At 50.8% G+C, this 12,657-nt stretch overlaps 1 protein-coding gene across 1 annotated transcript in view; it reads right to left on the bottom strand.

Moving 5' to 3' along the window:
* LOC144248770 (uncharacterized) overlaps positions 1–12,657 on the bottom strand; it is a 261,668-nt gene that overhangs the window by 88,146 nt on the left and 160,865 nt on the right. The window contains 2 exon segments of the mRNA XM_077790763.1: positions 6,026–6,035; positions 7,520–7,976. Coding sequence (XP_077646889.1) covers positions 6,026–6,035; positions 7,520–7,976 — 467 coding nt within the window.

The following is a 12,657-nucleotide window of genomic DNA, read 5'->3' as shown; positions in this document are numbered from 1 at the left end:
GGCACTCAGGACAGTGTTCCCGTGCCCAGCTGTGCCCGGCACCTCCCACACACCAACAGAGCCCTCCTGCCCCAGCACTGCTCTGCTCAGCCCCCTCTGCTTCCCTGAGCATCTCCCTGGGCCTGGACATTTAAACATTTCTTTGATGATCCCATGTGTCCCTTTCAACTCAGAATGTTCTGTGATTCTGGGATTACAATTCCTGTTCTGCTTCTCTCAACCCCCTGTTTTCTATAATCAAAAGAGAATAAAACACCTTGCTGCATTGTTCGAAAAGTAATGTAAAAACCAGACCTTTGCTGGAAGCTCCCAGGTGTCCCAGTGGGGATGGGGGACACCTGGCCCTTGATTTCAACAATTTACTAAGGTTGATTAATTAGGATATTTAACAGGAATATCCAATAGGAGATTCAGTTGCCACAGTTACACACCCTGGCTCAACCCATTGGAGTAGATCCAAGGGCTTCTTTGCCCCACTTTAGTTACGACTACTCACAATGTTGTCAAAAACCAAAATATTCTTCTTGTAGGTCCTCTTCCTCATAATAAGACCATGCAGTATTTCAGGAATGTATTAAGATAGTCAGCTTATTGTTGTACAATCTAAGAGATAGGTAGGAAACATATTAGAGTCAATTAAGAACTACCATTATATAAGCACATAATAATAATTTAACAGAGGTAATTAAGAGTTTCATAAGTAAAGTAAGGATTATATTTGTATAACAATAGAATAGTAATTCACAGAGTTATGGCTATATGAAAAATGTATAAAAATCAAATATCTTTTTGTCATGATCCCAAATTTCCCATCCTGCTCCAAGAAGGAAATTGAAAACACTCTCAGGAAAGCTCCTGATCTTTACAGCAATCCCAGGCTTACCTTCTTTGGGAAGTGTCCTCCAGAGCTGTGCCCAGGCTGGTCTGGAGCTGGGAGCAGCCCTGCCCCAGCCAGCCCCTCTCAGCAGCAGCACCTGCCCTGTTCAGGGTGGCTCCTTCCCCCCACAGCTCCTGGCCAGCGCTGGGAGCAGCTCCAGGGCCGGCTGAGAGCTGTCCCTGGCAGGCAGCAGAGTCCCTGGCCCAGCACAGCGCCCTGGGCTGCAGGACCCTGCTCTGCAGGACAGCCCTGGGCACCCCTGGCTGCTCTGCACAGGAGATGAGCAGAGAATGCACTCACAGGCTCTGTGGGCATTGGCATGTTCCAGCTTTAGGAGATCTCTCCAGGAGCTGCAGCTGCATTGTCCTGCAGCCAGAGGTTCCTGTGCCAAGGGCTGGCAGTGATTCTGCCCCAGGCACTTCTCAGCCCCTTCCCAGCCCTGACTGATTGAAGCTCTCTGTGCCTCTGTGCTGTGCCTGGGCTGGCTGCAGGCAGTGCCTGAGCCCTGCTGGGCTGGCAGAAGAGCTGCTCAGCAAGAGAAATGTGCTTTTGAAGCTCTGCTTGGTTACCAGGATCACTCTCTGTGCCAGGAGCCCGGCCCAGCTCAGCAGCACAGACACAGCACAAGGACTTTAATGGCCCTCTGGGGCTTTGTGCTGAGGCCCTGAACATCAGGCCCTGAGAGGGAGCTGCAGAAACCTCTCCAGAACTCCAAATCACAATCCAACTCCAAAGTTTCTTGTACTTTTAATGGGTCCCACTGAGGGACACGACTCAGAAAGTGTCCCCAGGCCCCAGGCAGAGCAGAGAACTGGAGGCACTGATGCCAGGAGGGGACAAAGAGAAGCCAAGTCTTGGTGCCCTGGGGCACAGCAGGGTCTGTGCCACCAAGGGCTGTGAGGAGACACCTTGTCCTGAGGCCCTGGGGCCTCCTGGCACAGCCCCAGCCAGGCTGGGCACTGTCACCCCCTGGTCCTGCCCTCAGCATCCCCCCCATGCCCACATCCCAGTGGCCTCAAGGATCTGCTGGAAGGAGTCCCTGGGGAGCCTTGGTCAGGAATGGCTCTGGGGGCTCCTTCATGCTCCCAGGGACTGCAGGTTTTTGGAAGGACTTTGGATTTTGTTTTTTCCTTGGAGTCTCTGAGCGCTTTGTGCAATCATGGCCTCCAATTAACTGCTTTAATTACTCCCTGGCGAGGCTTTGTCAGTAACAACACTCAGTGGGCTCCTTAATGCTTCAAGGTACTTCAGTTCTTTTAAGGTATTTGGTGTTTCCCTTTTGATCCAAACTCTGTGAGAGGTTTGTGAAATCATGGCCCCAGTTATTTGCTTTAATGAGTCCCTTGAGAGCTTTGTACAGACACTCAATGTGGCTCATTAATGCCTTGAGATACTCAACTTTTTTTCAGGTACTTTGGATTTTCCTTTCCACACTGAGAGGTTTTTGTGCCATTTTGAGTCTCTGGGAGTTTTTTGTGCCATCCTGGCCTCCAATTCTCTCCTCCAAGTAGTCCATGAGGAGCCTGTGCTGGGGATGGACCTCAGTGGGACCCATTCATGCTTTGAGACACTTTGGGTCTTTCCTCTGACTTTGCCTCCTGGAAAGGTTTGTGCAATCTCCTCTCAGGCCCTGAGGTTCCAGGGCTCAGCTCCAAATGCACCACGGGGCTCATTGGGATCAAGGAAGTCCTGACAAACCATGGCTCTGCCTTGATTTCCCTATGCTCTGGGGCAGTTTATCAGGAAGGTTTGCTGCTGCAGTTACAGAGAAATGTTTCAAAGGGTTTCTAGGAAATATATATTCCTATTTTAAAGGATGTCTTTTATTCCTGTTCTCTTTCGAGAAGAGGTGTTTGCATCATTCAGTGATTGATACTGACCCAGGGAGTCTCTTAAGGAGATCTGGCCTGGTCAGAGAAGCTGTGCCTTGAGGTCTGACCCAGTGTGGACAGCCTTGCTCCATATTCCCCACCCCCATCCTGTCTGTCCTCACTCACCTGGGACCTGCTTTACTCAGAGAGCTGGCTACACTCAAGGAAAGAGGGATTTCCCTTCTTTCATTTCCAGAGCAATCTAAAACTCCTGAGTTTCCCCACTGAAAACAGACAATGTCCTCAGCTGTGTGCCAAGCCCAAGGTGCCACCAAGACACTTCCAGGCCTGCCCTGGGCCAGCTGTGAGGGGGGATCATCATCCCAACCTGCACTGGGCCATTGCAAGGGGCTGTTGCCATGGTCACTGCACTGACCCCACTGCTGGCTTTGGGTGCCATGGCAGTGCTCATCAGTTCAGGTTTCCTGGGAAACCAGCCCAAGGAGCCATTTCTGCAGCCAGGTTCCATGGCCACTTGCCTGCAGAGCTGCTGCTGCCCTCGGCTGCCATGGCAGCCCTCAGGACAAAGCGGTGCCAGGGCTGTTCCAGGTACAATTGCAGTGACACTCCTTGGTGCCGCCAGGTGCCACGGCAGCGGCCACAGGGACCCGTTCCTTGGTTTGGTGCCATGGCAGCCAAGGCCTGGAGCCACTGTGATGGTTGTTTGCCATGGACACCTGCCCTGGGCCCCTTGCTCAGGGCTGGTGTCACAACCCAGAGCCAGAGGGGATCCCTTGCTGGGGGCTTGTGCCATGGCCACCTGCCCTGTGCCACGCTGGCTGGTTAGGCACCGTGGAACCAGCAGCAAAGGGCAGAGTCAGGGCCAAAGGCCAGGTCAGGCAGACAGAAAGGGGCAGTGCTGGGCTCTGTTCCCATGGCAGCCCTCACTGGGTGTGACACCTGGGTCACCTGTCCTGGCACTTGCCATGGAAACCCAGCCCATTGGAAATACAACAGTGGACAAAGGTTTTAGTAGGGCCTGTCACACCAGGACAAAGCCTGATGATTTTAAACTAAAGAGGGACATTCAGATAAGAAGAGATAAGGAAGAAATTTTTGATGATGGGGTTGGTGATACACTAAGGCTGGTTGCCAGGGAGGTGGTCAATGCTCCATGCCTGGAAACATTCCAGTCCAGCAGGGACAGGGCTCTGAACAACCTGATCTGGTGAAAGATGTCCCTGCTCATGGCGGGGTTTGGATGAGATGAGCACTGCAGAGCCCTTCCCATCCAAACCATTCCAGGATTGCATGGGGAGAAGGGGCTGCTCGGTGGACTCCATCCACTCCCTTGACTCCTCATTGTCTCTGCTGGAGCCCACATCCAAGAGCCAAATCCAGCCCCTTCTCTGCCTTTCCTGTCCCTGCCCCAGGGGCTGGCAAAGCCAGGCTGGCACCAGTGACCTTTGGGCTCTGCAGGGCTCAGGCACAAGGGCCGAGGCAGAGGCAGGGCTGAGGTTGCACTCTGTGGGCTGGGGCAGAGCCCAGCCAGAAATGAGCCCTGAAGCAGCAGCTCTGCAGTGTGGTTGTGACAGCCTAGTCAGAGAGCAAGAAAACTGGGTAAGTTTTCACAGAATCAGCCTGTGAGACTTCAGGGACTTGAAGATAAGCACAGATAGCTTATTATTATAAACAACCTGCAGATGTTGTTTTCCTACTCTCTGTTTTCTTGTTTTTCTCAAAGATTGTTTATCAGAAGGGCAACTTGTTAATTAGCTGATCAGGTGAAACATACTAACAAAGTGACCAATCAAATCTCCCTGGATCGGAACAGCTTATAAAAAAGAGCAGTTCCAAATATACGGCACGTTATGCCAATCAGCCTCCTGATGAACCTGTGTCATTTCTAACCAGTAACCCTGCAGTAACCCTGCAGCGCTGGCCACCAGGCTGGGTGCTAAGGGAGGCTTCTGGCCATGCCCTGCAAGCAGCTGCTGCTGCCAAGGTGCCTTTGGTGCCTCGGGCTGTCCCTGGCACAGCTCCCAGCATGGCACTCTGCCCTTGTGCCCGAGGCCTTCCCTGTGCTGGGGCTGGCCTGGGGCTGTTCCTGCAGCGGGATCTGCCCTGCTCCTGGCACAGGAAAGGCAGTTCCTGCTGGAGCAGGAGGCTCTGCCTGCAATGGGCTCAAACCACTCCAGCCAGGCCCTGTTTGCAAAGCCCCAGTGGGAAATGAAGGAGAGGGGTCACGCTGCTTTTGGGGTGAATAATGCTGAAACCAGCCTGACTCCTCCATCCCAAAGTTCAACATCCTCAGAGGGAGCTGAAGCTGTGGCAGAGCTGGAAAAATCCCCCTAGAAAGGAGCAACCAAGGGACACCAGTGAGAGCTTCTGCAGAGCTGCTGAGCTGGCCCAGCCCGGGCACATCTGACCGGCAGGGCAGCACTTCAGACTAGAAAAGCCCCATCCCAGATTTTAACAGCAGCGTCTCCTGACCTTTCCCTTCTTGGGGAATGTGGAGATTCCTCCCTGCATTGGGGACACCCCTCAAGGTCACTGCTCCAGGTTGAACCAAAGAGATTTACCCACAGTCATTGCTCTGAGGGAGTGACATCAATCTCTGCTTAATTACTGTTTTTTCTTTAATACAATTGCTTTGAAATCACTTTGTAGTGCATAATATAAATATAATATAAATATAATATAATATAATATAATATAATATCATATCATATCATATCATATCATATCATCATATCATATTATATCATATATCATATATCATATATCATATATCATATATCATATATCATATATCATATATCATATATCATATATCATATATCATAATCATATCATAATCATATATAATAATAAAAATTTTGTAGCTCTTATGCCTTGGTGTAAATATTTCTTATTAAGATAATTTTGTCTAATCAATTCCATAATAGATAATATATATTTATAGCAATAGACCTGGTTTTCCATCCTTAACCCATTGGGACAAATTCTATAAAGGTTTAATTCCACCTTTATAATTCTTTACACACACACTGTTGAAAAGTCTGGGACTGGGATTCGAACAAGCTGCTCCAAGGCTCTTCTCACAGAAAGAGATTAGAAAGCCTGGAGGTCCCTGGGGGTATTTGTGGATCTGAGGGGGTTGTTGGGACTCCTTTCTGCACCTCGTGACCCAACAGGAACTTCTCTAATAAACTTTGCCTGAAGCTCCCACTCTGGCCATGACAGGAAGCCCTGTGAGTGTCTGGGATATCCCGGCTCTTTGGCAGCCTGGGGACTCCTGGGATGTCACTGTGGAGCCCCCGTGAGTGCCTGTGACAGATCGGTGCCTTTGCAGCCCAAGGTGCCCTGGGATGTCACCATGGAATGGCTGTGACTGCCTCTGACCACACGGCTCTTTGCCATGCCCAGAAACCCTTGGGAGGGCTCCATGGAGCCCCTGGCTCTGTGTGTGACATTCCAGCTCTTGAACAGCCTGGAGACTCTTGGAAAGTCCCCATGGAACCCCTCTGAGGGCCTGTGAACAAATCTCATCCTTAGCAGGTAAACATGCCCAGCCCCTGGTGCTATGTTCAGTTTCCATGGCAACCATCCCCAGGAAACCCTGTTGCTATGGTCAGTTTCCATGGCAACCATCCCCAGCCCCTGTTGCTATGGTCAGTTTCCATGGCAACCATCCCCAGCCCCTGTTGCTATGGTCAGTTCCCATGGCAACCATCCCCAGCCCCTGTTGCTATGGTCAGTCCCTGGGCAGCTCCATGGAGACCCCATGCCAGGGGTGGTTGCCATGGACACCAGCTCAGGCCTGGAGCCCGTTGCCATGGCAACCATTGGCGCTCCCATCCCCAGGGTCATGGATCCCAGAACCACAGAATTGGCTGAGCTGGGAGGGACCCATCAGGATCCTCGAGTCCAACTGCTGGCCCTGCACAGGACACCCCAACACTGCCAGCCTGGGCCTGGCAGCGCTGTCCAAACGCTGCTGGAGCTCAGAGAGCCCTGGAGCTGTGACCCTTCCCTGGGGAGCCTGGGCAGTGCCCCAGCAGCCTCTGGGCAAAAACCTTTTCCTGAGATCCAACCTAAGCCTGCCCTGACTCAGCTGCTGCTGCTCCCTCCACTCCTGTCCCTGGGCACCAGAGTGAAGAGGTTCCCTCAGCCCCAGCCAGGGACCCGCTCCCAAGGCTGCTGCCATGGCCACCAGGGCTGGCACAAGCTGGGATGCTCGGTTTCCACAGGCCGGGGTTCAGGAATGGCATTTCTCAATTTCCTGCTCCCGCTCAAACCCCGCAGGCACTCATTGCCCTCCCACCTTCCATTGAAGGAAAAAAGGGAAAGATCTCAGGCTGGGATAAGAACAATTTACTGGGAACAGCAACAAGATAAGGAACAAAGAGAAACAGAAAAAATATTAACAACAGAAGGGATAAGAAAAACCAGTTACAGGGAAAACTACATCACCATCAATTGTATCTTCCTGGCCACGTGTTTCCTCCTGCATGGAAAGGACACCCTTCTCCTCAGGTAAAGACAGAGAGAGAGTCCCTTTCCTGCCCCGGTAATGACCTGAGGTGGGAGTGAATGTAGTGACAGGGCCATGGCCAGACCCTCATGTTCTCCAATCCCACATCAGGTCATTGGCAGGGGCAGGAGAAGGTACAGGTGTCTTCCCAGCATGGATCACGGGGAACAGGGATCACCAGGGATCTTCCGAATGTGGGTTTTTTAATGGGGAATGAAGCTGGAGTGGTGCACAAAGCTCCTCCTGCAGTTGGGGCACTCACAGGGCTTTCCTCACCAGTGCGTCCATTGGTGCCTGGTCAAGTGAGAGCTCTGGGTGAAGCTCTTCCCACACTGGGGACACTCGTAGGGCCTCTCCCCGGTGTGGATGCGCCGGTGGGTGATGAGGTGGGAGGTGCGCTTGAAGCCCTTCCCGCAGTCGGAGCAGTGGAAGGGCCTCTCCTCAGTGTGGATCCGCTCATGGAGGACGAGATTGGAGCTGGTGTGAAACCCCCTCCCACACTGGGGACACTCGTAGGGCCTTTCCCCAGTGTGGATGCGCTGGTGGATGACGAGGTTGGAGCTGCAGCTGAATCCCTTCCCACACTTCCCACACTTGTAGGGCCATTCCCCAGTGTGGATCATCTGGTGTCGTTTCAGATTTTTGCTCTGGCTGAAGCTCTTCCCACACTCCAAGCACTTGTAGGGCTTCTCCCCATGGTGAAGCTGCTCATGGAGCTCCAGCTCCAAGATCTGGCTGAAGCTCTGTCCACCTTCCTGACCCAGAGTGGGTCTTTCTTTCTCAGAGCACCCTGGGCTGGATATGTAGCCCCTCCTCCTGTGGGATCTCCAGGGATTTTCCTCCCTGTTGGATTCCTGCGCTGTGGAGTTGCTCAAAACGGCCTCTTCCATGAGGTTCTGCTGCAGGGATTTGTCCTTCCTGGTCTCCATCCTCAGCTCCTGCTCTGGGGGAGGAAGGACAAGGAGAGGATGGGATTTGCCTCCATGCCAAAGGGAAGGGCAAGGAGATCCCCCCAGAGTGTCCCCGGCAGGAGGGCACCGGCAGCGGGGCTGTCCTGCAGCCGGGGGCAGTGCTGGGCTGGGAGATGGAGCAGGAGAGAGGGGGAAAGGGGCACTGACTTCCTCCTCACCCGTCTCGGTGCACCAGGGCATCTTCCTCTTCCTCACAACCTTCCCCTCCATCTGGCGAATGTTTGGGTACGGGAAATCCTGTTTTGGGAGGAAAACAAGGGATGAGCACAGTGAGTTTTGTACTAGTTTGAAGGCAAACCAGGGGGAGAGTCTAAGCCAGAATAATTGAATAAGAAAATTAAGATCCAAACAATGATACAGAAACACTGGCTTAATCTGACAGAGTCAGGATATAACCCGACACCACAATGCTCAGGGTGGTGGTAGCAGTCTGATGAAATGGTGGCTGCAGTCCGGCTGGAGTGATGAATGTGATTCTGTGAAAGCGGTGATCCTGTAGAAGGGTCTGGTCTTCCTCTGAAAGTTCAATGGTGCTTATGGAGCTCTTGTCCTCTGGGAATCCAGTAAGCAAGGTGGTCATGATGTGGCAAATGGTGAGATTATATCCAGGTAGGAATGCTTGGTTCCTCCCCCTGGGTGGAGCATCCCACAATGGGATGATGTAATTTTATCAGTGCTGCAGTGACACTCAATGGACCATTAACAGAAGATGGCCCCTGCAGGGCGTTATCAGGGCTGAGCCATGGAAGAGATAAAGAACACTGCCCCACCTGTTGATAACAGTTTATGGAGATGGGGACTGAAAACACTTTTGGTTACATCTGACACTGTAACCTGAAACAGTGAGGCAATCCCTGCTCGGGGTGGGGGGTGAACACCATCCCCCTTACCCAAACTGGCTCCTGTGTAAAACCCCTGGGAAGGCCACGCACACAGGGGACAATGACACACTTGCCCTGTCCCAGGGGAGAGCTCTGTCCCTGTCAGTCCCTGGCTGTCTCTCCCTTTTTCCCTTTCTTTCCATGTCTCTCTTAATTTTGTTAAAATCACTGGAAGAAAGGGAGCAAATTATACCAGCGAGACTGACAAGGATCATTCACCCCAAGGTGAGAAACACAAGGCTGCCAAAAGTCCTACAAGAAGCCCAGGTCAAGTAGCTAAATCCCAAATAACTCTCGAATTCACAGGCTTGGGGGGAGAAGCATTATTTTCTTGGTCCCTGTCACCTTTGTGACAGCTACACAGACCTTTCCCTTCCTTTTAATAATCTGTATTGGGCCAAATTTCCACGTTTCTTTTTTTAGAACCACCAGCATCTGAGTTGGAGCTGTGCTGGAACTGATGAAATTTGGAATTGCCACAGATTTGCTTCTGTTGTTGGTTCATTAATGTTTGGGATTTATTTGCATTTCCATCAAAAGTGTCTTGTGGGAAGAGCAAATCTTCCTCAAGGCATTTTGTGTAGGGTTAAGTTTAATTTCTGCTGAGTTTGTTTTGTCTAGTGCCCAGGGGATGCTCAAGGGGTCTCTGGTTTTGGTTTGGCCCTAATTTTCTTCTGATTTCTCTTTTTCACTTAGAAACACATGAAAAATGACTAAAATTATTATTGACCAGAGATGTCAAAAGTCCCACCAATTAAGAGGTATTTGAGGTGGAATTTACTGTTTGGGAACATATTCTGGAGGATTTGTGGGTTCTTGGGGGATATATGGGAGTATTCTCCATATCTTTGCACTCCAAAATCCAAGGAGGGTTGCTCTTTCACCTCAAAATGACTCAATCCCCCAGGAAGCCCCACAGTCTTACCCCAAACTAGCTACAACCCACCTCAAAATGGCTGGTTCCCACCTCAGTCCAGTGCCAAAATTACTCGATTCCTCAGCCTCCAGGGTGAGATGGCGTTGGAAGGAGATCAGGAGAAGTGAGATCCAAATTTGAGGTTGTGGGATCAGGATTGTGTGGGGATGGCTGGGTGTGATTTATTTTTATAATAAATAAAACTTTCAGAATTACTGATTTCTGTCCCATTCATTTTCTGTCAGTTCTGGTTTGCTTTTCAGAGTGCCGCCTTCTCAGCTGAATTTGTTTGTGACCTCCTGTCCCAGACTGAAAAGCAAGATGTGTTCCTTTTGCCATCTGTATGGCAGTTGTCCTGTGTTAAGTGGGCAGTTTTTCCTTATCTCTTCCACAATCAATCCTCCCTCAAGGGAGACATCTGCTGATAAGGGGCTATTGAATGTCACTGCATGACTGATAAGAACTATAACATTCATTGTGAGGTGTTCCACCCAGAGGGAGGAGCCAAGCATTCCTACCTGCATCTAGTCTTGAGATTCTGGCCCACCAACACAGCTTTCTCTGTGCTGGATTTCCCAGAGGAACAGCTGCCTCTTCCACTGCCTCTTCAGAAGAAGAATCCCTTTTCTACAGGATCACTTCTCCAACAGAAACACACCAGGAGGGCTGCAGCCACAATTCCAATTGGACTGCAACCAACACCCTGTCCAACAGTGTGTCAGGTTGTATTCTGACTCTGAAAGTGTTGTTTTAGTTTACTGCAATGTTTAGTTTATCTTTTTATTTTCTTCCCTAATAAAAAACTGTTATTCCTGCTCCCATATTTTTACCTGAGAGCCCCCCTTAATTTCAAATCTATAACAATTCAGAAAAAAAGAGTCTACATTTTTCCATTTCAGGGGAGGCTCCTGCCTTTCTTAGCAGACAACTGTCTTTCCAAACCAAAACACCTCCTTTCTCTCCTGTCTTCTTTACCTGCTCTTTTTCTCTCTCAGTGTCTCCCTTGACCCAGGGCAGCTCTCATCAAAGACCCTGCCCTGATTTCATTCCAAATCCATGAGCTATCACAAGCTATGGTGAAGTTATGAAGGCCGGCAGTGAAATGTCACTCTAAGATCTTGCTCAGCTTGTCTTCTGGCCCTTCCATAAGAGCTTTGCCTTCAAGGGCAGGAACATCTTTTCCTGGCTGGGAACTGGAATTCCAGCCCCTGGGAGCGTGTGCCATGGATCCCAGAGGGGCATTCCCGAGGCTCCCAGGGTGCTGCTCCTGCCGTGCCTCCCAAGGAGCTGTGCAGGACAGGGGACAAGGTGCAGCAGCTGTGTTGGTGCTGCAGTGCCACCACGGCCCCTGGTTCCATGAGTTTCCACACTGCCAACAGCGGTTCCTGGGTTCCATGATGTCCTGCTGTGTCCCCATGGATATTTGGTGTTATGAAGTTCTTCAGTGTCACAATGGCCACCTCGCTCCATGAGCTTCCACAGTGTCCAAATGGCCTCCTTGGGTGGGCAGTGTCACCATGGACCATTGGCTCCATGCAGCCCCGCTGGGTCACCATGGACTCCTTGGTTCCATGAGGTTCTGGGGGTGTCTCCATGGTCTCCTTGGATCCACAGTGTCACAATGGGCCACTGGATCCACATGGCCCTGCTGTGTCACCATGGCCCCTTGGTTCCATGGGACTTTGGGGTCACAATCGACTCCTTGCTTCCATGTCACCCACTCAGTGCCAAAATGGCCCCTTTATTCCATGGGGAACACAAAAGATTTATAGAAACATTGGGGAAATTCTGCTTAATGCACCTGGGAACATCTGTGTGCATTCCGAAGAGAGGTTAAAGTGAGGATGGCCCCAGCAGCTTCCATCTGCAACATGGATCCAGGGAAAGGACCAGGACAGAGAATTCATCTGGGAGACTCAGAGAATTCTGCTTCCAGAGATCATTTCTGGTAGTTTTGTCCAGTGTCATTGGAGAGGTGGTACTTTCATCCTCCAATCCACTGTCACCTTTGGAAAACTATAAATGTTGGAGTCAGAAATAAACTTCCTTTATTTTACCATCACAAACGCAAAGGTGACTGTCATGTTTTCTCATGTCCCATAGTGACACTGGGGCTCTGGGCTTTCCTTCCTATGGGAGAGAACTATTCTTCTCCTCCAGGGGTCTATAGCCAAAACTGGAATTCCTCCTCCAAACTTCCTTATCTTGCAAGGATTGTTTATAGATGAAATATGCCAGGAGAGACAGATCTGGCTGCCTTGGCTACCCACAGGCCACCTCTTATTTGCCTTTCAAACAGTGGGACCATGTGCTTTTCTTTATTATGGGAAAAAAAACATCCATCTCAACCAGGTACCCATGGCCAAAATTGGGCATCTGCCTCCAGAATTCCCTATATCCAAGGATAGCTCCCTGACAGAAGCTGCCAGGACTGACAAGTCTGGCTGGCCTTGACTTCCTGAGGGCTGGCACTCATGTGCCTCTGAAACACTGAGGCTCTGTGCTTTCCTTCCTAATGAAAAGAATTCATCTTCCTGTCTAGGTGTCCACGGCTAAAACTGAGATTCCACCTCCAAAACTCTGTACATCCATTGATTGCTCCCAGTGAAATCTGCCAGGACAGACAGATCTGTCTGCCCTTGGCCTCTTGGGGATGCCTCTCAC

The sequence above is a fragment of the Lonchura striata genome, unplaced genomic scaffold (assembly GCF_046129695.1).
Source record: "Lonchura striata isolate bLonStr1 unplaced genomic scaffold, bLonStr1.mat Scaffold_85, whole genome shotgun sequence".
In the NCBI taxonomy this organism is placed as follows: Eukaryota; Metazoa; Chordata; class Aves; order Passeriformes; family Estrildidae; genus Lonchura; species Lonchura striata.
Note: the sequence above shows the minus strand (reverse complement) of the source record. Positions and strands in the feature narration are given on the sequence as shown.